General features: G+C 37.6%; 3 protein-coding genes across 4 annotated transcripts; 2 read left to right on the top strand and 1 right to left on the bottom strand.

Moving 5' to 3' along the window:
- The first annotated feature begins 573 nt into the window (after positions 1–573).
- On the top strand, positions 574–4,547 carry LOC133798060 (lipid droplet phospholipase 1). Of its 2 annotated transcripts, none has more exons than XM_062236245.1 (11): positions 574–965; positions 1,743–1,810; positions 2,318–2,388; positions 2,493–2,738; positions 2,857–3,020; positions 3,150–3,205; positions 3,310–3,362; positions 3,442–3,559; positions 3,874–3,971; positions 4,176–4,275; positions 4,351–4,547. In XM_062236245.1, exons 1-10 carry the CDS (start codon positions 829–831, stop codon positions 4,245–4,247), a joined length of 1,083 nt encoding a protein of 360 aa, XP_062092229.1. In that variant the 5' UTR covers positions 574–828; the 3' UTR covers positions 4,248–4,275; positions 4,351–4,547. The 2 variants fall into 2 exon arrangements, with proteins under 2 accessions (XP_062092229.1, XP_062092228.1); XM_062236244.1 differs by having other exon boundaries at positions 575–965; positions 4,366–4,547.
- A 12,379-nt stretch (positions 4,548–16,926) lies between these two features.
- LOC133798059 (ATP-dependent 6-phosphofructokinase 4, chloroplastic) lies at positions 16,927–21,740 on the top strand. The gene is made up of 14 exons (XM_062236243.1): positions 16,927–17,357; positions 17,460–17,506; positions 17,612–17,651; positions 17,776–17,838; positions 18,054–18,191; positions 18,290–18,448; positions 18,618–18,671; positions 18,783–18,851; positions 19,393–19,522; positions 19,623–19,663; positions 19,942–20,166; positions 20,433–20,481; positions 20,800–20,954; positions 21,302–21,740. Exons 1-14 carry the CDS (start codon positions 17,082–17,084, stop codon positions 21,467–21,469), a joined length of 1,614 nt encoding a protein of 537 aa, XP_062092227.1. The 5' UTR covers positions 16,927–17,081; the 3' UTR covers positions 21,470–21,740.
- A 1,441-nt stretch (positions 21,741–23,181) lies between these two features.
- LOC133798061 (ethylene-responsive transcription factor ERF106-like) lies at positions 23,182–24,611 on the bottom strand. The gene has a single exon (XM_062236246.1). The coding sequence runs from the start codon at positions 24,567–24,569 to the stop codon at positions 23,793–23,795; it is 777 nt and encodes a 258-aa protein (XP_062092230.1). The 5' UTR covers positions 24,570–24,611; the 3' UTR covers positions 23,182–23,792.
- Between the last annotated feature and the right edge of the window lie 593 nt (positions 24,612–25,204).

The raw sequence follows: 25,204 nt of genomic DNA on the forward strand, positions 1-25,204 counted from the left end.
CAAATAATATAACAATACACATACGCATAGTTCAAGAGTATAAAGACTAAATTAATAGATCTATTCATTTCTATCCAAACATTTATTTTAAATCTTTTATTCACTTATTTATATATAAAAAAATAATGTTTTAGTTTCAATTATTCAAACAGAAAATATTCCTGACAAATTTTATTTCACTATGTCATGTGTCATGTCTACATATAAAGTATATTTCTTTTTTTATTGAACAAGATATAAAGTATATTTCATTTCATGTATTTTTCGTTAAGATTTTCTAAAAATAAAAAAGTTCAACAAACAATTTTAAGAAATAATTTCTTTTTTATTATTTTTAATGATATATGACGTGGATATGATACAGCATAATGTGCCAGTAGCGTACCGACATGGAGGAAAATTCATATATATATATTAAATTTTTTTTTGACAAATATATTAATATTATTTTTACCACCATATAATGCATCAAAAAAAAAAAATTAACAAAATTACAATATTTACCTTTTTAATTTTTAGGTATTAAAAAGTTTCTTGTTTGGTTTTTTATTCCTAAATTTTTAGTTAGTTGAGTAATAATTATGTGCTGTTATTAGTTTCCTTCGCTCTCGGTGTCTATTGCAGTTTGCTGAACTAACAACCCATCTTTGTTTTTCTTTCTTCTCCATTTTCCCACACACTTTCTTCCCCAGTTTTCCCAAGAAACTCCAACCGACCACTCCAAATAAACCTCGCTTTTCCATTTTTAACCCGCCTTATTCCGATTCGCCATCGGTCTCTTTCAATGCGCGCGAACTGAGCTATTAAGGCCGAACAACCACAGTTAGCATGGAGAACGGCGTCGTTGGGGACGGAGTTTGCTCTTCCGATTCTGTTGATGGAGGTCGCGATGTCTGGAGCGGTAACGACTCTGATTCTGCTTCTGCTGATCATCTCGTCGTCATGGTTAATGGAATTTTGGGAAGGTTTGATTGTTTTTCTTTTCTTTTCTTTATGAGTTTATTTTATTAATTAATCTTATGGTTCAATTTGATTTCATTGTTATTGATTTTGAATGTAATTCTTCGATTTTCATTTTGTCCGATTGATTGTTCCTTTTATTTGGTTTTTGGATAGCGTTTTTGATTGCTTATTTATGGTTTTACTTTGTTGTTTGTCTAAACATTATCAGAATTGTAGTTTGCAAATTTTTTTAAGTTTGATGCTATATATGTAATTTACTTTGATTCTAATGTGAATAATACATAAACTCATATTCCAGTGTTTTGTGTCGCGCTTGGTTTCTCCAAAAACGCAAAATTAGCTTTTTCTATCAAGTTGGTTTTTCAAATTTTACAGGTTAAAAGGAGTATGTTTAATTCAGTTAAAATAGAATTATTTCTTTGTTTCCAAAAATTTCGGAATTGTGCGTATAGTTACTTTTATCTATTTCTTGAGGAGCAAAGTAAAATTTAGAGTGGCAGCTTTTCGGTTTTTGGTCAGGAGAAGGCTTTCAAACACATGCTTTCCTTGTTTTTATGAAAATTTAAAATTCGTGTCTACTGTCTACTTAGTGTTCTTTATCTTTCTTGTTGTCCCAAATGTAGAATAAATTTGATTTTTGGAATACTAGTTTCTTTTCATCCTTCCCTTCGTCTCAGAAACAGAACAGAACATAATGCGACTTTTGCTTTTCTAATGAAAATTCTTTACTTTATTTACCTGTCTTGATTATTTATAATGGTTAATGTTTGCTTTTGCAGTGCCAAAGATTGGAAATTTGCAGCAGACCAATTTGTTAAAATGCTCCCTGATAAAGTGTTCGTTCATTGTAAGGAGCTTTCACTTGGATTATTAGTATTGGCTATTGAGATACTGGGTCTAGTTCTAACAATTATATCATTCTAAAGCCTGATTCTTATATTATATCCTTACCTATTTTATCTGTATATATGCTTTGGGCTTATTCTTTATGCACTATCTTCTTCTGGCTCTTGCTTATTGTTCAATAACGCTCTCCTTCCGAAGGGCTAATCTCTATATTCTAACTGCACTTTTCCTTACTTTCTATCATGGAACACTTGTGGTTTGTCTTGATTGGGGTTTGTCTATGGTTACATTAATCTGACCAAATTATGCTACTCAGTTACTGCAAGTGATTGACCGGCCAAAACTCAGAAGTTGTTTGTTTTAGGCTTCACCATCCAATTTGACCCAAAACATGTGGTTTTATAGATAAAGTAGTGCGATTTTAAATAATTACATTGAATTTAGTTTTTTTTAGTCTAAAAGAATTCTTGCACAGTGTGCTCAAGTTATAAATGAAAAATCATTGCAGGTAGTGAAAAAAATGTCTCAACCCTGACTCTAGATGGTGTTGATGTGATGGGTGCACGCTTGGCAGAAGAGGTTGCTATATTCTTTATTTTATGAATTTAACTAATTCTTTTTGCTTTTCTAGAAGATGCATTAGTTTCAAATTTATACTTGCTAACTGAATATTTGATCTCTAGGTCCTTGAAGTGATTCAAAGGAAGCCAAACTTCAAAAAAATTTCATTTGTTGGACATTCAGTGGGAGGACTGGTGGCAAGATATGCAATTGGGAAACTATATAAACCCCCAGAAATAAGAAATTTGGAAGAGGACCCCTCCACTAATGGATGTGACAAGGATTTGGTTGGTACTATTGGTGGCTTGGAGGCCATGAATTTTATTACTTTTGCTACACCACATCTTGGTTCTAGGGGTAATAACCAGGTAGCAACATCTCATCTTATGCACAAGAACCTTTGATCTCTCTTTCTCTTTTTGCAGTGTATTTTCTCTGTGCTTATAATTTGGTACTTTGATTATGGAACTAAGCTGCTTCTTACAGGTGCCCTTTCTATTTGGTTTAACTGCCCTTGAAAAAACGGCAAGTTGTGTTATTCATTTGATATTTAGGCGAACAGGGCGACACCTTTTCCTTACCGATACTGATGAAGGAAAGGCCCCTTTGCTTGAACGCATGATAGAAGATCATGATGATTGTAATTTTATGTATGTAACTTTTATCTTCCCCTGGTTTTTATGTTGTTAATATCTTATATAAGTTATTATAAAAAAGAAAAAATCTACTACAGACTGGAATTTATAATATACAGAATGACATTCAAGTCATTTCTGCAGGTTGGCGCTGCGGGTATTTAAACGTCGGGTGGCATATTCAAATGTGGGCTATGACCGTATCCTTTTCTGCATATTAATCATATTAATCTTAGTTCTTATCGAAGTATTTTTTTTCCCAAGTGTTTTTGAATTTTTTTGTCCTTGATAAATTACTATAAAGATATTGTGGGCTGGAGAACTTCATCAATAAGGCGTAATGTTGATCTGCCGAAGGTATTGCAATCTCCATAATTTTTGTTGTGGTTTAAGTAATTTGGCTGCAATTGACTGAACAAGTATCTTTTTTCATCAGTGGGAGGACGTTAGTAATGAGAAGTATCCACATATTGTGTATGAAGAACACTGCAAGGCGTTCGATGAGCAGTCTGAAACCAACTCAGCTGAGGACAATAGCTTGGACAAAATCGAAGGTTATCCCGTTCTCTTTATTCTTTTCCATAAAACCTAAATTTGACACAATAAAAAATTTGGATGTTGCTTAACAGTTGTATGCATGAAAATGTGGTCTTCAATATTAAAATTGTCATGTTGCAATGTGCGTTTTTATAAAGTTTGCATGCAGAATGTTTGTCAGAGTCATCAATTTCCAGCAGAAATAGAGGTCTTATAAATATATATGTATATACTTTATATAGATTAAAACAAATCCATCATCATTGCCTCCCATTTTCTTTTGTCTCCAGTAACATATGCGAATTGTGAAAAATTGTGATGTTTGGTGCAGAGGAACTGGTGACAGGTCTATCTCGAGTGTCATGGGAAAAGGTGGATGTTAGCTTCCACAGCAGCAAAGTAAGATTTGCTGCTCATAGTATCATTCAGGTCCGTTCCACACCAAATTTCTTTGCTTCCTGATATTAATCGCTCATCTTTTTCATTTTGATTAATATGCCGCATTTGACATTTTCTTCCCTTAATGACTGATTGATTAGCTCTGTTTTAGGAACTCATCTTTCACTGAAAACCATTCTATTAATTTAAGTACAATAATATTAGTATCACCAGAGTTCTTTGAACATTTTACAGGTAAAAGATGAAAGCGCACATATAGAAGGTGCAGATGTTATACGCCATATGATCGATCATTTTCTCACGTAGAAGCCAACAATTGCTTGGAACATTTTGGGTAATGATCACATTTTGCATAATAAGTCGAATTTTTTTCATGTCATATAGTTTAACAAATGAACTTGATAGGAAGCTTTTGCATATGCAGGTAAGTACAATCAATTCTGTCAAAGACACGTCAAGGCAAGCTACACGAAAACTGTGATCAAGCATAATATATTTGTTTATTCATTACCCTATATGACACTTCTACTCGAGAATAGTATATCATATATTTGTTTTTTAATAGAAAAAAAAAGTATTAATTCAAAGAAAGTTGCTTTACAAATATCTCGCCATTGTCAGAAAAAAATGCAGAGATTTTCGATTACTAAAACAATGAAAATAATAATGATAAATAAATAAATGAAATTCGCTACTAAAAAAAGAAAGAGAAATTAGTTCAAGGTGTCTTTTAGTAAAGGGCAGACTTCTACACACTTTGCAATATTTATAAGAGTGCCGTTTCAGTAAATCTACACCATAAAAAGCCTCTTTTTTTTTGTTATTGATTTATATCTTAAGAGAAATTGATTCATACGGTTGCAAAATAGGATCTTTAGAAAAATAAGACCTTTTATATTGGAATGAAAAGATGGTAATCTTATTCCAATGAATCAACACTTACAAAAGGAGAGAAACAAAAAGATGATAGCCTCGACTTGCTTCAAAAGTAATACTGAATTATCCACATTTCCTTTGCGGGAGAATTGATGATAAGAAACCATTCTTTACCACACTAAGTAAACATTTACAACTTACAAAGAGGAAAAAATGCCCAGAGAGAGCATGAGTGTTAGGAGAGCCAGGAGAGCTCCCCATGACCCTTCTGGTCATGGGGTTAAGAATTCTTTTTTTCCTTTTCGTTTTGAGAGTGAGGTTGATCCTGTTCCTGAGATTTCCAAGAATCGCTATTGGAGTTTCAGGACAGCACATAAAGTTTTCGTGTTTTCACTTACGGAAGACGGGGCTGTTCGATTGTGTGAAAGAACGAGAATGTCGGGCTACGAGATTTTGGTGTCTTTGGATGGAGCAAGGTGGTTGATCGGTGAGATCCGGCGGATAGTTTCTCTGAAGATTGATGATAGGGTGGGGTTCAAGAGCTCTTTTAGAAACACTTCAATGACTGTTTTTGTTGAGTGTTTCAAGAACAGTAGAGGTGTTTTCCTCAAGGTGTCCACGTTTAGGAATAGCATGGTTAGAAGCATCATTATTCCTGATGAAGGTTGGGAGTCAAGTTGGATGGAGATGGAAAAGTGCCTTATTGGGGTGGTTGGAAGACAGGAAAAGGAGTCAAGAAGGAAAGTTTTTCAGATCCTAGGATCTCTAAGCTTTCCTGGGCGGAAGTGGTGTCAACGAAGGGTGATGTTGATCGTAAGGACACTATAAAGGATCATACTTTTCAGGCTTTGTCGATGAGGAAAGGATTTGCTGTGATGCTGATTCAATCTGGAAGTGCGGTTGCATGGGATTTGGTTCTCAGTAATTTTCAAAAGCAGTTTGGAAAACAATTGGAATTGTCGTTCTTGGCTGATGACAGAGCCATTCTGTGGTGTCCCTCTGAAGATTTGCAAAAGGTTATAATCTCTAAAGGAGAGATTCTTTTCTCGAATAAGTGCTCAATTTCTATCTCTTCTTGGACATGGAAATCTCAACTACTCGAGAAGAAGTTTATATGCTCACAAGAATGGATTGGAGTGGATGGATTACCTCTGAACTTATGGAATAAAAATGTCTTTAAGGTGATTGGGGATTTATGCGGGGGTTTGATGGAGGTGGAAAAGAGCACTCTAGAGCTGATAGATGTGTCTTACGTTCGTTTGAAGGTAGTGGGTCAGCCAGAAGGTTTCATCCCTGAACTTATCTCTCTTCCTTATGATGGTATCTTCATCTCCTTAAGAATGTTCAAGATTGGAAAGTTGGGAAAATCTGCTGTTTCTTCAAGAAGCGGTGCCCGGAAAATCTGGGTTAGGAAAGAAGGCCAGGTTCGGAGGGCTGAGTCAAAGATTCTAGAGCCGGCAAGGGAGAATCAAAAGGAGAAGTGTTCAGTTGAGGTCGATTTGGCCACTGGCGTTGCAGATAGGTCGCCGGCGATCAAACATGGCGGTTTCCAGTCTATTGGAATCAGTAACGTGCATCCGGTTTCCAAGGAGGATGATCGCGGATATTCAGGGATCGTTTCCCTTAAATCTTGCTCCTCATTAAAGTCTATTTTCAAAAGACTTTTTCAGACTTATCTTGTATTGATAAGAAAAAGGAGGCCACGTGTAGTCTTATAAAGGACAAGTGGACTGTGCTGGATTTTCAAACAGGCCTTTCTTTTGGTGGATTGGGCTGGGCCTTGACATTGGAAAATGGGGCTGCTTCTTTTAAAATTGATTCTCCCCACGTTGGGGCTCTCTTCAATCCAATCTTGATGGATTTTGATTTAGGCTGCTGGCCCATAAAGATTTTAAAAGGCAAATGGTCCAAAACTTCTCGTAGGATTAGAAGCCCAAAGGTTTGTGAGGCTTTCGGCAAGGGCAGAATTTTCCTTTGGTCAGACCACTCAGAAAAAGTGTCAAGCCGTGGGGAGGCTTCTCTGCATCAGTCAACAGAGGAAGAGACAAGCAGTGAGATATTAACTAAAAGTTTGAAAGTGTATCGTCGTAGGCCAAAAGATTTATTTCTTGAAAGTTATTCTCTTTTAGAAGAACAGTTCGAAACTACGATGGCTACAGAACAAGTTTTGGAAGAAGATGAAATCCTTGTTCCAGTGGAGGATGGCCTTTCGGAAAGGTGTAGTTCAGAGGGGAGGATTTAGATTTGGACTCTGATGCAGACAAGGAGGATATTGAAGATATCATAGTTCATGCTAGAAGGTTGTGGTGTGGCGATGTTGTAGAGGAAGGTTTTGAGGCTCAACAGGTTCCTCGTCTTGAGGAAGTTATCGTGGGTTCAGAGGAAAATTTTGTGGTTCAGGCGGATAGTCCTCATGACTTCTCAAGGTTGGCTTCGGTGATGGAATCGTTTGGAATTTCACTACTTTCTAGTAATGAAGGGGAGGAAAGGGTCGGGAGCCTTTCATCTATGCCTAAAAAGAGTGCATGAGAACTAAAGAAACTCGAGTTCAATGTTAATTATGTCAAGAAGAGTAACTTTGGGTGTCGAAAAGCCCCATGAAGATTTTATCATGGAATGTTAGGGGTAGTGGCAATAAAGAGAAGCGGTGGGCAATTAAAGAAACCATTTGCAAAGTCAATCCAGATATAATTGTGCTTCAAGAGGTGAAAAATGTTATTATAGAGAGGAGTTTCATAGGAAGTATTTGGAGATCTAGATTTAAAGCTTGGATTTTTCAGTCGGCAATAGGAAGATCAGGGGGGACTTTAGTGGCTTGGGATACTCGTAGTGTCTTTGTTTCAGATTCTTTGGTAGGGGAGTTCACCGTCTCCATTCGTATTGAAGCTGAGGGTAAGATCCCTTGGTGGTTTTCCAGTGTTTATGGGCCAGTGGTTTATGGTAATCGGGATAGTTTTTGGGATGAGTTAGCAGGTTTAAGTGTCATTTGTAGTACACACTGGTGTTTGGGGGGAGATTTTAATGTGGTAAGGAGGGGAGATGAGAAACTCAATAGCGTAACCATTACGAGAAGCATGAAGAATTTTGATACGCTAATTAGAGAGATGAATTTGGTGGATACTAAGCTCCATAATGGTCGGTTCACTTGGACTAATTTCAGACAAAGGCCTGTCTGTAGTAGGCTCGACAGATTTTTATTTTCGCCTTCATGGACAGAGTCTTATCCTTTCATTCGTCAGGAAGTGTTGGTTCGTATTGTCTCTGATCATTGTCCTATTGTGTTGGATTCTAACCCTCCTTCGTGGGGACCCAGTCCTTTCAGATTTGATAATTCCTGGCTTGAGCATAAAGATTTCAAGGCTCTTTGTCAGAAGTGGTGGAATTCGTCTCCGTTGTTGGGGTGGCCAGGTTATGGTTTCATGAAAAACTTTCTTCAGTTAAAGATAAAGTTAAGGGGTGGAGCAAGGAAGTTTTTAGGGCAAGATCTTTGCTCAAATAGTCCTTGGAAAAAAGGATGTTTGAGTTGGATAGATTAGAGGAAGGTGGTCAGTGGAATGATCAACTTCTTTTGGAGCATAGGAAGTTTAAGAAAGAATGACAGCAAGTTGTCTTTGAAGATGAGAGATGAGTTTGGTTTAAGTCGAAATGTAAATGGGCTAAACAAGGAGATTCTAATTCTAAGCTTTTCCATAGTATCCGGAGCGCTTGTAAAGCTAGGAATTTCATTTCCATAATAGAACTTGAGGATGGGGCAATCCTTGACAAAGATGGGGACATTGAAAAGGCAATTGTAGATTTTTACTCCACATTGTATTGTTCGGCCGTTAGGAGATGGAGTGGTGTGGAAGGTATTTCTTGGGAGCCTAGTCCCTCTTTTCTGTCCTCTCTCCTTGAGCGGCCTTTCTCGGAGGACGAAATTTGTCGTTCAGTTTTTGACTGTGATGGGTCTAAGGCCCCGGGTCTGGATGGATTCTCTATGGCTTTCTATCAGGATAATTAGGATACGGTTAAGAATGATCTCCAAGCAGTGTTCGATGGTTTCTTCAAGGATGGGGTTATTTATGGGATGACCAATGAAACATACATTTGTCTTATTCCGAAGAAGTTGGATAGTTGATGGGTGCGAGATTTCAGGCCAATCAGTTTGGTGACAAGTCTCTACAAAATTATTTCAAAGGTGCTGGCTGGTCGTCTTAGAGGAGTTCTTTCTGATACAATAGCGGAGACTCAAGGAGCTTTTGTAGAGGGTAGACAAATTTTGGATACAGTGCTGGTAGCTAACGAAGCTGTGGAGGAGTATCGTAGTAAAGGCAAGAAGGGGTGGGTTTTCAAAATTGATTTTGCTAAAGCTTATGACTGTGTTGATTGGGATTTCCTGGGTTTCGTTCTGAAAAAGAAAGGTTTTGGTGTGGTTTGGAGGAAGTGGATGCGGGGGTGTTTGTCTTCCGCTTCCTTTTCTGTGTTCTTAAATGGGAGACTGAGAGGGAATTTTAAGGGTTCTAGAGGTCTTCGCCAAGGGGATTCCCTATCACCTTTCCTGTTCACCTTGGTTGCTGATGTTTTGGGTAGGATGGTGGATAAGGCCAAGAGTGTATCGGCGTTACGAGGTTTCAGAGTAGGAAAAGATTTCGTGGAAGTTAGTCATCTTCAGTTCGCGGACGATACAATCTTTTTTGTGGAAGATAATGAGTCTTTGTCAACTTTGTTGGATATTCTTAAAGCCTTCAGTGTTGTTTCTGGACTTTCTATTAATTTGAATAAATGCCAATTGTTGGGGATTAATTTGGAGGGGCATTTAGTGGAACTTCGGGCTAGGGAGATTGGGTGTGAGGTGGGTCAGTGGCCTATGAAGTATATGGGTCTACCTTTGGGGGCTTCACCTCGCAACAAAGACTTTTGGGAGCCGGTAGTTTCTAGCTGTGCAAAGCGTTTGGATGGGTGGAAGTGTGCCTTCCTTTCTAGGGGAGGTAGATTGACACTCATTCAATCGATTCTTTCTTCTATTCCAGTGTACTATTTGTCGCTGTTCCGTATTCCTAAAGGGGTGGTTGATGTTTTGGAAAAGTTGATACGGGACTTTCTTTGGGAAGGTGCAGATCATGCTAAGTCGGATCATTTGGTCTCTTGGAAAGAAGTCTGTAAATCTAGGGACCATGGTGGCCTTGGTATTGACAATCTGGAGGCAAGAAATAAGGCCCTGCTCATGAAGTGGTTGTGGCGCTTTCCTTTGGAGAAGAATACTTTGTGGCATAGAGTGGTGTTGAGTAGGTACGGGGGGGATGGAGGGTTCTGGGACACTGGTAGAGGAGGGAGGCTGTCTGCTCGGGGTCCGTGGAAGAATATTTCTTCTCTCTATGAGGAGTATCTTTAGCTGGTTAGTTTCAGGGTGGGGAAAGGGGATCATATTCATTTCTGGGAAGATATATAGATTAGTGGGGCTCCGCTAAAGAATCAATTCCCAGATTTATTTTTGTTATCTACATCCAGGAACTGTTTGGTTAAGGATGTGATGGTTTTTGGTGGAGTTTCGGGCTCGGAAACTCAGGGTTGGGATTTGCGCTTTAGAAGGAATTTGTTCGATAGGGAGGTCACCAGTCTTACTCAGTTATTACTTTTGTTGGAGAGGGTGTCTTTGCCAGGGATTTTGGAGGATCGAAGGGCATGGTTACCAGACATTAATGAAGTGTTCTCTTGCAGGTCGACCTTTTGGAGGCTTAGTTATGCTCAGTTGGGTTCCGTTCGGGAGTGGGCAAAACCTTTGTGGAAAAGTGTCTCTCCCTCTAAAGTCAAAGTGTTTGGTTGGTTGGTTTTCAACGACAAATTAAATGTCCACGACAATTTGCAACGAAGAAGACCCTACCATTGTTTGTCTCTTGGGTGGTGCCCTTGTTGTAAGCAGGCAGGGGAATCCACTAGCCATTTATTTTTGGAGTGTCTTCTTTCTAGAGAGGTGTGGGGGAAATTCTTCGATGAGTTTGGTATTCTTTGGTGTATGCCCTCTAACTGTTCTCAACTGTTTCTATCTAGGTTAGGGGGCGGAAAAAGGGTTTCCTGTCTTTGACAAACTACTGTGTTGGCAACTTTTTGGGCTTTATGGCTAGAGAGAAATAATAGAATCTTCGAAGATATTTCCAACTCAGCAGAGAATATTTGGGAAAAGATCCAATTTTGGGTGGCTACTTGGGTGTATAGAAACAAATGTTTTGCTGGAGTCGCTTTTTCTGATCTTTCTAGGGATTGGAGAAATTTTTGGACTTAACTTTTCAGGGTGGGTTTGTTTGTGGGGTTTTATCCTTTTTATTTGTTCCTATTCGTAACCATGGTTTTCCTCCGCCATAAGTGAGGGCTCTCAATTTTATTGGGAGGAGGTCAACTTCCATTGACCTCTGTCTCTTTTTAAAAAAAAAACTAAGTAAACATTTACTAATTAGGCATGCGATTTTGATTTCTCTCTCTCCATGGCGAGACGCAAGAAGGCAACTCAGAAGCCTGACTTACAATCTCCGACGATAGTGAACCCTTCAGCTAGTGAGGAGGGCTTGGGTGGTTCTGATAAGGTTGGATCGGCTGCATTGGAGGAGGTTTTCACAGACTCAATGACTGAGTTTCCTGACCTGGGGGAAGAACTCTATCTCAATACGCCTGGTGATAGTTTCGGTCTGCCTTTTGGTTCAGGTGAGAAGGAAGGCCCTATTAGGGATTTTCAATCTAAAGCAAAAGATGCTTGGTCCCAATTTAGAGAATCTTTAGCGCACAAGGGAGGCTCTCGATTGGTTTATGAAGAATCGTTGCTTCATGAGGGAAAGTTAATTGCTCAGGTGGATTTGGAGGAAATTGAAGTTGAAGCTTCTTTTTGGAGTTTAGCTTTGGTGTGTGTTGTTTTGGATGCTAACCCCCCATTTCCAGTGTTTGAAGGTTTCATTAAGAGGTTATGGGGCAAACTGGGCATTGAGAGGATAGCTCGTATGAATGCGGGTTATACAATTGTCAAATTTCGGGATGAAGCCACGAGAGATCTAGTATTGGAGGCTGGGGTTGTTCATTTCGACAGGAAACCAGTCATTTTGCGCCCATGGTCGACTGATTTGGATACTCTAAAACTAGTCAAATTTGTGCCGGTTTGGATTCGGTTGCCTGACTTTGGATTGCAATATTGGGGAGTTAAATGTCTGAGTGCTCTAGTCAGTACAATTGGTAAGACTATTTTGTTTGATAAAGTCACAAAAGACAGATCTATGGTGAAATTTGCTAGGGTATTAGTAGATATGGAGATCTCTGAAAATTTGCCCAAAACAATTAGTTTTCTTAATGAGAAGGGCCAATTGATGGACCAGATAATAGAGTATGAATGGCAGCCCACTCAATGCTCCTGTTGTAAAGCATTAGGCCATCCTGTTGCCTTTTGCAAGAGGAATCAGGAAGGTGTTTGGCAGAAAAAAGAAGTGATACAAGGGGCTGTAAACTCTGATGAAATTCTAATTGCTGCAGTAGAATCTACTGATAAGTCTGGAACAAAAGAGCCTACAAGTTCTGATACTGTTTTTCCGGTTAAGAAAAATGGTCCTGATATTGAGGAGATGCAGGGACATATGTCTAAACAGGGCTATAACTCTCAAATGGACAAGTATACAGAATGGACAACTCCTAAACGGCTTGGGGGCAAGAAACCAGCTGTTGCTACTGATAAATCTACTTTGCTGAATTCTTTCAAAGTGCTACAAGATCGAGCAGTGGAGGTAACAAAATTGGGATTGACTTCTACCAACATACTCAATGGAGGGTAAGTCTATTCTTAGTTGGAATGTCAGGGGCTTGAACAATAAGAATAAACAAAGGTCCCTTTTATCTTTTTGTCATTGCAATAAGGTAGGCCTAGGAGCTTTTCTTGAAACTAAGCTTCGAGGCAATGAAGTTGATGAGCTTATGATGAATGTTTTTAATGGTTGGGAGTACTATACCAGCTCGGTCTGTGAGGGTAGATTGTTGCTGGTTTGGCATCCTGGGTTTGTTTCTATAAATATTCTTCAAGTCAGTCTGCAATTTATTCACAACCAAGTGAATTTTAGGGAAAGCAATCAGGCTGTTTGTATGACCTTTGTCTATGGTAAAAATTCGATTGAGGAAAGACAAGTTTTATGGCAGGATTTAGCTTCTTTGGTGTTCCCTGTGAAGCCGTGGCTTATGGCTGGTGACTTTAATGCGGTGTTTGACTATGATGATCGAATTGGAGGGCGTTCTATTACTGAGTTCGAAATGGCTGATGCTCAACAGTGGAGAGCTCTTGGTTTGGCGGATGAGATGCGATCCATTGGTTCTCGCTACACTTGGACTAATAATTAGGAGGCTGGGGCCATAATTTTTTCTAAGTCGGACAAAGTTTTTAAGAATGAAGCTTGGATGGACATGTTCCCTTATTCTGAAGTTTTAACTAATTGGGATTTAATTTCTGATCATTGCTATTGTCTTATTATATCTGCTGTTACTAAGTTGTTGGGGGTGAAACCTTTCAGATTTTATAACATGTGGACCGAGCATAAGGACTTCAGAAGTGTAATGCTGAGCAGCTGGTTTAAACCTTTACATGCTCAAGGCTTTTTCTGTATTAAGAGGAAACTGGATAGACTTAAGCATGTGTTGCGCAAGTTCAATAAAGAGGCGATTGGGGATGTGACGATTAATTTTTCAGCTGCTAAGGATCAGTTTCAGTAGGCTCAGCTTTCACTTCAGCAAAATCCTCATTCAGAGACCCTCCAAGATGTTGTTCGTACTGCTGGTGTTAGACTTTCTATTTAGTCCAGGATGTATGAAAGCTTCATTAGGCAGAGGAGCAAAATTACTTGGCTTCACTTTGGCGACGAAAATTAAGCCTATTTCTATGCTTGTTTGAAGCAGAGAAGAATTGCTAACAAGATCACTTCATTTATAGATGATCTTGGTCAGCTTCATGATAATTTTGAGGATGTTGTTAGTCACTTTATTCATCATTTTAGAAGTATTATGGGAAGTTCTAGCTCGACTTCCACTGATATTCAGCAGAATTGTTTTGTTCATGGTGCTGTCTTAAATTTGGACCAATAGATGGGTCTGTTAAAGCCTTTCACAAAGAAAGATGTGAAAGTTGCTTTGTTTCATATCAACTCTGTTAAAAGTCCAGGTCCGGATGGTTTTAATGCTGGCTTCTATAAGTTCTTATGGAAGGATATTGGAGATGAAATTTTGAATGTTATTTTGGGGTTCTTTGAAAAAGGTGAGCTGCCTAATGAGATAAATAATACGACTCTTTCTCTCATTCCCAAAGTGGAGAATCCTTCTAAGGCAGTGGATTTTAGACCGATTGCTTGTTGTAATACACTTTATAAGTGTATCTCAAAAATGATTTGTATGAGATTGGTTAGGGTGTTACTGGTTTCAATTAACCAAAATCAGGGGGCTTTTGTTCAGAATCGGTCTTTGGCTCATAATATCTTCATTTTTCAGGATCTTATTAAAGGTTACAATCAGAGGAATATTTCTCCTCGGTGTGTTTTGAAGATTGATTTGAGTAAAGCTTATGATACTATTGACTGGCTGTTCTTAGAGAATCTTTTGAAAGCGTTTTGTTTTCCTAGTAAGTTTATTCATTGGATTATGGTGTGTTTGCGGGGAACTACCTACTCTCTTATGTTGAATGGAAGGATTCAAGGGAAGTTTATTTGGAAAAAAAGGCTTAGACAAGGGGATCCTATATCTCCCTTATTATTTGTTCTTGTTATGGAATACCTTACTAGACTCCTTATTCAAGCTTCGCATCATAAGGATTTCAGATTTTAGATTTCATCCCATGTGCAAAAATCTGAATTTGGTTGGTCTTTGCTTTGCTGACGATCTTGTGTTGTTCTGTAAAGGGAATGTTCGCTCTGTCCAAATTCTTCGGGATGGTTTTTCTCACTTTAGTAGAGCTTTAGGCTTAGCTATGAATTTGGCTAAATCTCATGTTTATTTTGGTGGTTTGACAGCTGAAACTAAGAAGGATATTCTGGATTGTATTAACATTGAAGAGGGATCTTTTCCATTGAAGTATCTCGGTATCCCTGTCCGTCCTACCAAGTGGAAGGCTGGTGACTGTGGAATTATCATAAAAAAGATACATATTCGGTTGCATTCTTGGGCTAGTCGTCACCTTTCATTTACGGGTCGAGTTCAACTCATTCATTCTGTTTTACTGGGTATTAGAACCTATTGGATGAATATTTTCTTACTTCCTCAAAGTGTTACTCTTGAGATTGATAGGCTTTGTCGGAATTTTCTTTGGGGTTCGAAAGGTAATCGTAGTAAGCTGCATTTTACAGCTTGGGACCATGTTTGTTTGCCGAAAAGCCTGGGAGGCATTGGGTTTAAGGAAGGTCCGAAATGGAATAAAGTCTTATTGGCCAAATTTGTTTGGGCGTTATCATCCAAACAAGATCTGCTTTGGGTTAATAATATCTATCTCAAAGGTATGGATTTTTGGGAGTACAACCGTATGGTTAATGTGAGTTGGTATTGGAGGAAGTTGGTGTATCTGAGATCCTTTCTGCCTAGAGGTACCTTGGAGGTTACGGTTTCAGGTAGGAAGCTTCAGTTGAACAAGCTGTATATATTGCTGCTTCAAGAGAGTAAAGTGAGGTTTGCCAAAGTGGTTTGGTGCAGCTTGTCTCTTCCGAAACACAGATTTGTTCTATGGCAATCTGTCCTTGGTCACCTTCTGACCTGAGACAATCTTATTCTTCGGCAGATCCCTCTTGATTCTCCCTTATGCCTAGTTTGTGAGATAGATTTGGAATCACATGCTCATTTGTTTTTTGACTGTTTGTACTTTCAGCAGGTTTTGTTTAAGATTGCTGATTGGTTGGGAATGGCTATTTGGCCTTCCAAATTCTGTGATTGGATTGCTTGGATGGATGGGTGGCCTAAAGGTCTTTCTCAACAAATCTTGGTTGCTGTTCTTGCTGCTACTGTCTATTTCATTTGGCTGAATCGTAACACTTGTATTTTTAATTACACAGTTATTTCTAGTAATAGGATTCTTTATCTGATTAAGAATAGCTTAAAGGCTAGATTGCTGGGTTTTACTAGGCAGAAACTTGGAATTCTTGGGAAGAACTTTCTTGATTCTATTGATCAGCTGTAATGTGTTTGTTCTTCTCTGTGTTGGTTCGGTTGTAATCTGATTGTTCTGAGCTCTTTTTGAGCTTGTGCTTGTAATTTGTTAGTCGGTTCAATAAAGTTTCTTTCTGAATAAAAAAAAAACATTTACTAATTACTATCATGCACTACTGCATTAACACACAACACAAAAAATGGAGAACTAAAAAAGTAATAGCATAAACAGCATTGAGAGCATTTGATTAAAAGACCAAGATCATGAGCAAATATCCATACCTTTCCGAATAGCCAAGAGTTTTCTCCATAGGCCCGCAGAGAAAGAGCCTTGCAAACACCTATTCCAACATGCAACTACTGTACTTGTAAATGATCACGAACAACACCACCTCCACCAACCCAGATAAATCTTTCACCAATATGAATAATAACGTTCGAATTTAGTTTAAGTCTGCCAACCAAAAGAAAAGACCAACTTAAATGAGTGTCAGAAAACAACATAGCAGAAATCATTACCTTCCTTAATTGAGCAATGGGCATATTGGAATTCCTCTAAGAAATACCAGACCAACACTTAAACAAAAATTAAATATATATTTCTAATGTATAAGAATGACGCATGATTTCTATTTTTCTTTCTTTAATAAATGAGTCGAGTGAGTGATGCTCGGGTAAGAAGAGCGGTGCTGATTGTCTGGAGAGCTATTTGTGCAGTTAAAAATTCCGGAAAAAATCTGGAAAAAGAAGGATATTTTTGTAATATGCGATTTTTTTTGTTCTCAGTCTTTGGTTTTCTACCAACCACGTGTCAAAACGGTCATAGACAGATAGTCAACGAAGAATAACTAAATAATGAAATTCCATACTTGAATACGATTATCCAGGTGTCAATCATCTATTCATCTTGTTCGTGTACAGTAGGCTCGACCGTACCAGATTACTCCTCGACCCTCCATCTCCAAATGACCTCAAATTCAATTCAAACACATTCTTCCCAGATTTTCTCCCTGCAATTTTCGCCCAATTTCAGAACTGTGCAATATTCTCAATTTTTTTTTTCAAGTGCTCGATTTGTGTATATATATATTTATTTGCAGATATCTATCTATATCTATATAGTTATAGATACTTTGCAAATTGTCAATGGAGTGCACAATTTCTTCTGGCTTAGGCAAATCGTCTCTTCTACTTGGTCCCTCTTTCCCCCTAACTCGATCGAAATCGCAGGCTTCAGCTTTATCATCCTCTCCTTCTTATCTCCCTAAGCCCTTTTTCAAATCCAGAAGCTTCAGCATATTTCCTCTCTTTTCGCGCCAAAACCGCCCAATTATTCGATCACAAAGCTCCAATCAAACAGCTGACAATGGTTTTGTCCTTGAAGATGTCCCTCATTTGACCAACTTTCTCCCAGATTTGCCGGTAACATTTCCCTTTTTCATTACGTTGTTTATAGTATCTTTGTATTACATATGTAGGTGTATCTATATACGTAAAGATTAAATTGTTTTTATTGTAAATCAGACGTATCCAAATCCTCTGCAAAAAAGCACAGCATATGCGATAGTTAAGTGAGTTTTCATTTTTTTTCCTTTCATTTTACTTGCTTATGGAGGTGTATCTTGATCATTTCTTAGCATATGAGCCATTACACATTGAGCTTTCTTTTTGCATAGGCAAACTTTTGTGAACCCAGAAGATGCGGTTGCAGAAAAAGTAAGTTCCATTTGCTCCTTTCACTGTTCAGTATTTCTCTTTTGCTTTGACAATCTGCTGCCCAGTTGGGATGTGTGGGGTTACCGCTTATTCTTCTTTTACAACAATGTTTATGTGGATTTAGATTGTTGTTCAAAAAGGTAGTCCTAGAGGAGTGCATTTTAGGCGTGCTGGGCCTCGAGAAAAGGTACTGATTCCCCTGGAAATAAAAATCTGGCCATGTTTATTTAGAGAAGTACTTCAATTTCTCATCCGTTAATTTGCTTTTATACATTCAAGAAACACTCATTGGTTTTTTACTGGATAACTTTTAGTTTTTAGTTCGTATTCTTTCTTTTCCAAATATTTGTCTACAAAGAAACCCAAAGGATGGTAAAAAGAGTTTTTTTTGGTAATGCATAGGTGTATTTCAAGTCAGAAGAAGTCCGTGCTTGCATAGTGACTTGTGGAGGTTTGTGCCCTGGGATTAATACAGTGATCAGGGAGATAGTGTGTGGCTTGAACTACATGTATGGCGTTGAAGACATACTTGGAATTGAGGTGACGAGTTATGTTTTATAATCACATTTTTCCCAATCACCTGCATTATTTACATTAGGAGTTGTTGACCTGTTTCTGAGAATAATGAAATTTGCCAGGGAGGGTATAGAGGCTTTTACTCTAAAAATACAATGAGATTGACCCCTAAGGTGGTAAATGATATTCATAAGCGCGGTGGCACTTTTCTTCGCACTTCGCGAGGAGGCCATGATACCAACAAGATAGTTGATAACATACAAGACCGAGGAATAAATCAGGTAGATCATGCTATCTTTAGCTTAACTTTTTGTGACTTTTTATTTTTATCTTTGGTAAGATATATTTACCATGCTACTCCCACACAGTTTCCCACCCAGTAATGCATAGGAAAAATAACATGTATTTAACATGAATAGAGAAAGAGAAAATTGACAAATGTTGGTTTAGGTTTATATCATTGGAGGGGATGGCACTCAAAAAGGAGCAGACCTAATATACAAGGTAAGTGATTCCTACAAGGAAAATTTTCCTACAAGGAAAATTTGTTTCCTTCAACTGGTGTTGATGAAGCTATTCTGTAGCATGTTATGACATTTATATATTTTGTTCAAGGAAGTTGAGAAACGTGGTCTCCAAGTGGCAGTTGCTGGAATCCCCAAAACAATTGATAATGATATTGCTGTACGTTTTACTAAACCAACATTTATATTTAATATTTATCATTCATGTCAATCGAGCTTGTATTACTTATTTTCCATTTCTTAATAAGTTTAGTGTGAGTGTGCCACGAAGAGAGAAAGAAAAAAGAAGCGTTGATCGTATTTCCTTTTAGAAATGCAACCAGGATTGTTACATATATGTGTGCAGGACTGACAAGTTAATTGAGATTTAAATTCGTATACCGTTTATATTGCCCTAATATGGTGGTCAAATGCTTCAAAATTCTAATACAACTGGAATCAGAAAAGAAAAATCCTCCATTTTAAATTGATTTTTTTCTCCTGGATGCATGAAAGCATTGTGTGTTTACCTCAAGTTACATAATCTCAGTTTAATCAATTTTGATAAATCTCTGAATAATTTTTTTATCAATGTTAACCAAATGTGATTAATAACTTTTTTTTCCTGATTTAAATGCATTAGGATGCTATCCTTTCAAATTAGACCTGTTATTTCCTTTATCCAATTTTTATTTACTGACATGATGCACTGTCACCTATAGGTCATAGACAAATCTTTTGGATTTGATACTGCTGTTGAAGAAGCCCAGAGGGCTATTAATGCTGCACATGTGGAGGTCGAAAGTGTGGAAAATGGAATTGGAATTGTCAAACTAATGGGAAGATACAGTGGTAAGTGCTTCAAAGTTACATTAAATGGAAACAAACTATCATCTTTCTTAGCATTCAACTCATTAATATTCCTGCTAATTATTTTTTCGTTGATTGTCAGGATTCATTGCTATGATGGCAACTTTGGCAAATCGTGATGTGGTAAGATCTTTATCTGATTGTACAGATATCTGTTGACACATCATTTTATGTAGACAAATCAAAAAGTCACTAGAAAGATGAGAAGTGATAGATTTTGGACACACTCTTCTAGTTGTTCTATGGTGCCATAGAGAATTTATAGGTTTTATTCGCTGTGTTACCATTTTGTGCTTATGCTAAGGTCAGTTAAAATTCATTAATTGATCTGGTTGTTGGGTGTTGGGAATATTCTTTCAAGTTGACAACAGGTAATGAACAACTGACATTTGCTGTGACAGGATTGTTGTTTGATTCCAGAGTCTCCATTCTATTTAGATGGCCGGGGTGGGCTTTTTGAGTTTATTGAGGAGCGGCTTAAAGAAAATGGACACATGGTAATTGTGGTAGCTGAAGGAGCAGGGCAGGATTATGTTGCTCAGGAAATGCAAGCGAACGAGAAGAAAGATGCATCAGGAAACAGGCTACTCTTGGATGTTGGTCTGTGGTTGTCTGACAAGATCAAGGTATCATCTTTATTTGTGTTCATTTGTTCTCACTTGAGGCTTTAGCTTTGTGAATGTGCACCCCAATAGCCATGGTGTGGGTTTGTGTGTGTGTGTACATATTAGTGTCATCTTCTTTGAGACACATTGTATTATTTTTAGATTCAGTTTCATTTACGAGAATTTGACCTTCAGACTATTTTTATCTAAACTAGCTTTTGAATTATTTGTTTCTTGTATAAACTGTAACTCTACTTATGAAGTTATATTTATGTTACTCACTGCAGGATCATTTTACAAAGATTCGGAAGATGTCGATAAATATGAAATACATTGGTAATGTTTCCTCTGCTGAGCAGCGTTGGATTAGCTACATTGATCGAGTTAACACCAGCATATCTTTTCATATATTATACTGGTTTCAAAAGTTACAGTTGAGGAAACTTTGTGAAGGCTAGTTTTGGTAGTATAACAAATTATATAGTTTTATTAAGGATCCATATTTTTCACCAACCATTTTTGCTATAAATTAGTTACTTTATTTAGTTGTATGAAACTCTATGCAGATATATGGAAGTATGTCTGTGTAAGATGATTCCCAAATCAAAACCTCTAGAAAATTTGATTCCTTTGGGTTTTATTTTCTCTTTACAGACCCTACTTATATGATACGAGCTATTCCGAGTAATGCATCAGACAACATTTACTGCACTCTTCTCGCTCAAAGTGCTGTTCATGGGGCCATGGCTGGATTCAGTGGCTTCACAGTTGGACCTGTGAATAGTAGGCATGCTTACATTCCAATCGCTGTAAGAATTTTCACATGCATCTATTCATGCATGTCTTTCAACTATTTGCTGTACTTCAGAAGAACATCAAGTCCTCCAAAATTAATGAAAAAGGTTGTCGGGGTAAAAAAATTGGATAGCTATAATTCTATAGGTTGGAACAAAATTAATGGAAACTTGTTATCTCTAGTATTATAATTTATGTCATTCTTCTTATCGAATAGCTAAAATAGTGAAAGGTAGTGCTCGCAACTTGGATGTTGTATGTCTTCTCTGTATTAAATTGGATGGTGTCTTTGGATTTAATATCCAATTTTGAGTTCAGTAGTCTGTTATCTTACCATGACTGGCTTGGTGTGGTTTCACAGCGTGTGACTGAGACACAAAATACAGTCAAGTTGACGGATAGGATGTGGGCCAGACTTCTTGCATCCACAAATCAACCTAGTTTTGTGGATTTCAATGACATCTCACAAAAAAGAATTGGTGGGGAGACCAACAACGTGATCAACAACACGATGATATCCAGTTCGTAAATTTTATGGGGCTAAGGACAAATTCAAGTAGACCAGCACTATTGAGTGTGTGGATTCTTTAATATACCTGTTTGATCCTGCTCAAATTCATTTAGACCACCTCAAGGTAGAGCTTTGCTTATACTACAACTGCTTATTTTATTTTTTGTTAAAATGTGTTTACTAACACTGCTTCGTTCTCCCAAATTGTACTGATAATTTGGTTGTAAAATAATTCAGTGCCTTTGGCAGTTGCATTTATCCGGAGATAATGAAATTACACGTTTGATTCTTTCTCTTGAATCTTGAAAGAAACATGTTTACTACATATTAATAAAATATCTCAGAAGTTAACTTTTTAGTGTATTCGCATACTAGGTGGCATCTCATGAGATTAATTTAATCATTTTAATATTTTGAATTATAATAAATGTGATATACATCGTCCATTGAGAGCTTTGCTTATGATGTCATATGGATAAACTCTGGTGATGGCAGCTATAAGTTGGACGTGTCTATTGGCCTTGTCTGACCTCTCTTAGCTGTTAAATACCAACAAGTTGCTTCCTGTGGCCACTGTATTATGAGCTTTACATGCCCTAGTTGCCCACTAGAATGCATTGTATATTGATGTGTACGGTAAACGGAACAAAAAAACAACCATTTTTTTTATATAAAATAAAATTTAGGTCCACTTGGAGGTGTACATTCAATCGCTTTCAATTGTTTCGGCCCTATTACTATGGATAACTTTTCTCAGTTCTCAACTCTCTAGGAACTTTTGTAATCTTGCTAAAGGAATGCTACTTGTAGTAGTAACAATAGTGAGTAGGGACACTTAAATAGACAAGATTAAGATGGACTTGCTAGTGGTTCACGTATCATTTCCTAACTGTCTTTCCAAAACAGGTCACTACTGAAATGAAATGCAGTTATTATTCGTTCTCCTTCTGTCTATGTCCCCCATTTATTCATAGGGCTCCTATATTTATTGAAATCTTTTTTTTAAACTCCCTTTAAGTTTTGGATATGCTTTCGTTGAAATCAGGGAAAGCAAAATAAGTCCATGCCTTGACAATTGAGTTGAAAAATCTAAGGAGAGTTTGGCTTGTTTCCCTATCAGGTGGAACTATCTATTGAAGATTATTGCCTGGGTTAAAGTTGGTAGTACATCACAATAATTGCATTAACAACGGGTTAATCATCATTTCAAATTAAAACTAAGTGACGAAGTAATATCATTAGCCACCTAATAAAATAGTGTGAAGTAGTTCTATTGTTATCTCATTTCAAATTTTAAATATATAATTATTGCTTATTTGACCTCCTAAATCTTCCAAAGGGCAGGACAATATTCACAACCCTCAAAAGCTTCTCATGCTGATGTTCAATTTTTATTATTTTCTTTTAATGATTTTTAGTATAAAGCAAAACTAATAACCTAAAACTCTCCAAAGAAACTAGTTGTTTAATAACATCATTTATGTGTGTTGTGTATATCCACTAACTTTTTCTAATAAGAGATATTTTGATGCTTATTTTCTACTCCAATAATCGCTATGGTTGCTTAATGGTGTGAATAAATATGTTGAAATAGAATGGTACTGACAACAAGGGTTTCTTGAAAATACCTATGTTGTGGTGTGTATGCTGTATTTTATTTTTGAGGGAAAGATTCTTTACATAATTTTGTACTTAAATGTAATTTTATCTAAAACAAAAGAAGAAAAAACTAAACAACACTCGAGTGTATTCCTCCTCATAGCAATATTCACAGACAAAATGGTGGATTGGTTTGCAATGTAGGGAGTGATGATGAGAGATAGTATAGTAATATGAGAGAACCAATTCTCCAAACCCAAAATAGTGTAGTTACTAATTTGAGCTCAGTTCTACTATTTTTGGACTAAACATACCGTTCATGTCTATCTATAATACATTTATATTACAACATTTAACGTCAACACGAATATATATATGAAATTTGAGACTTTCTCTTCAGCTCAGGTTTGAAAACAACCCCAAAGTATTTGGGAGTGGCGGTGGTGCGACTTCTTAAAAAGTCTGTGGCGGTTGCCGACCAAGCTCAAGCTGTCTGTCAGAGCTTCACCCTAGTTCCCACCCGTCATTTTTTTTCCTGTTGGGGCCAAAGAGTAAAACGACGTCGTTTTCACGATAGCCACTCTCTCGTCTCCGACATCCGTCGTCGTTTAATAATGTAAAAACCGGCTTACGTGGATCTTATTCTCCACGTTATATACAAATACCACCTTTTTCCAATCATTTATCCCCACGTCATCATACCGCTCCCCGAGTTAGCGGCCGCGCGTGACAGTTCCTTACATCAAACTGACTCCGAATTCAGCGACGTCCAAGCCCAACTCTGTTCACCGCCGGACTCGAAGCTTTCGGGTTCAGGAGCCTCATCTAGCTCCAAGCTCAACCTCCTCCTCTTCCGGGTTCGACCCGTATTCTTGGGCGGGTCGGATAGCCCGGCTTCCAGCGGAAAATTCAGAATGGCCTTACGACCCCTCATCTTGAATGCAGCACAGTCATAAGCCTTGGCAGCGTCCACGTCGGTGTCGAACGTCCCCAGCCAAACCCGACCCCCCTTACGGTTCGGGTCGCGAATCTCCGCGGCGAACTTCCCCCACGGCCGTCGTCGAACTCCCCTGTAGTGCTTTATCTCGCCGGAGTCCTCCGTCGATGCTGTAGTCTTGTTCGTCGAATCCAGCGATGCTACCTCGACAGGAGGGTCAGCTTCGGATTTGGGTTCCAAAATTAAGTCGAGGAATTGATCTGGGTCGTGGGAAATGGGGGAATTGGACTCGGATTCGGATTGGGAATACTCTTGTTTAACGGGTTGGAATTGATACGAGGAGGTAGTGGTCGTTGTAGATTTAGAAGTGTAATCGTCACAAACAGTATTCAAACTGTCGATGAAGGAATCAGTAGAGGTAAAGTCACCCAGGAGATGTTGGCGAATGAGTTCTAGAGCTGAGAATTCGTCTACTGCTTTCATTTTTGTTTTTTTTGTTTTGACAATAAATTTGATAGTAGCTCGGCCACTCAACTTTATAAATATATTCAGAGTAATGATTGGAACACTTAAATGGTACATAATTTTTACACAATGTAATATCAATGTGGTCCCACTTAAAAATATTTATGGCTATAATGTATGAAAAGTGTGTAATTTGAATATGGATATAGCATTACTCATATATTTATTTATAATGTATTCCATGTGTGTTTAGGATAATAATTACATAGGTTAACTTAGGAGTACGATATATGTTAAATTAGTATATAAATGAAGATGAACATGCGGACAGATGCAACTAAACAGATTTTAATAAATGTCGAATCATAATAGCCGACATCAAACTTTATTCAAAACTAAATTAACGCCATCGCGCGCGCTGCCCATATATAAATATTTAAGAAGTTTTTTTTTAATAAAGTGTCACACTAAACCATTTTTATGGATAGATTATCAATAAAAAAAGAAAATATTAAATATTTTTTTTATACGTGTAGATAAGGCCACACAATAGGTGGTATTAGGTGGTAGTAATTAGGCTGTACACAGAATTTGGAAACAAACAATTAAAAGAAAATAAAAAAGGAAAAACCCAAAATTATTAGACAAAACCCACCCGACCCAAGCTGAAATCGGATCAAGTTTCTACACCCATAATTTATGGATTTCAAATTTTAGATTATAACCCAAAACTTTACCTATTAAAAAAAAAA

Source organism: Humulus lupulus, chromosome 8, assembly GCF_963169125.1.
Source record: "Humulus lupulus chromosome 8, drHumLupu1.1, whole genome shotgun sequence".
Classification (NCBI taxonomy): Eukaryota; Viridiplantae; Streptophyta; class Magnoliopsida; order Rosales; family Cannabaceae; genus Humulus; species Humulus lupulus.

Bases quoted from the DNA above. Each gene is read 5' to 3' on its own strand.
- LOC133798059 (XM_062236243.1), top strand. From the start codon at position 17,082: ATGGAGTGCACAATTTCTTCTGGCTTAGGCAAATCGTCTCTTCTACTT. The intron at 17,358-17,459 runs GTAACATTTCCC...ATTGTAAATCAG, and splicing joins ACTTTCTCCCAGATTTGCCG to ACGTATCCAAATCCTCTGCA. The intron at 18,672-18,782 runs GTAAGTGATTCC...ATTTTGTTCAAG, and splicing joins GAGCAGACCTAATATACAAG to GAAGTTGAGAAACGTGGTCT.
- LOC133798060 (XM_062236245.1), top strand. From the start codon at position 829: ATGGAGAACGGCGTCGTTGGGGACGGAGTTTGCTCTTCCGATTCTGTT. The intron at 3,021-3,149 runs GTATGTAACTTT...TCATTTCTGCAG, and splicing joins CATGATGATTGTAATTTTAT to GTTGGCGCTGCGGGTATTTA. The intron at 3,972-4,175 runs GTCCGTTCCACA...AACATTTTACAG, and splicing joins CTGCTCATAGTATCATTCAG to GTAAAAGATGAAAGCGCACA.
- LOC133798061 (XM_062236246.1), bottom strand. From the start codon at position 24,569: ATGTACCATTTAAGTGTTCCAATCATTACTCTGAATATATTTATAAAG.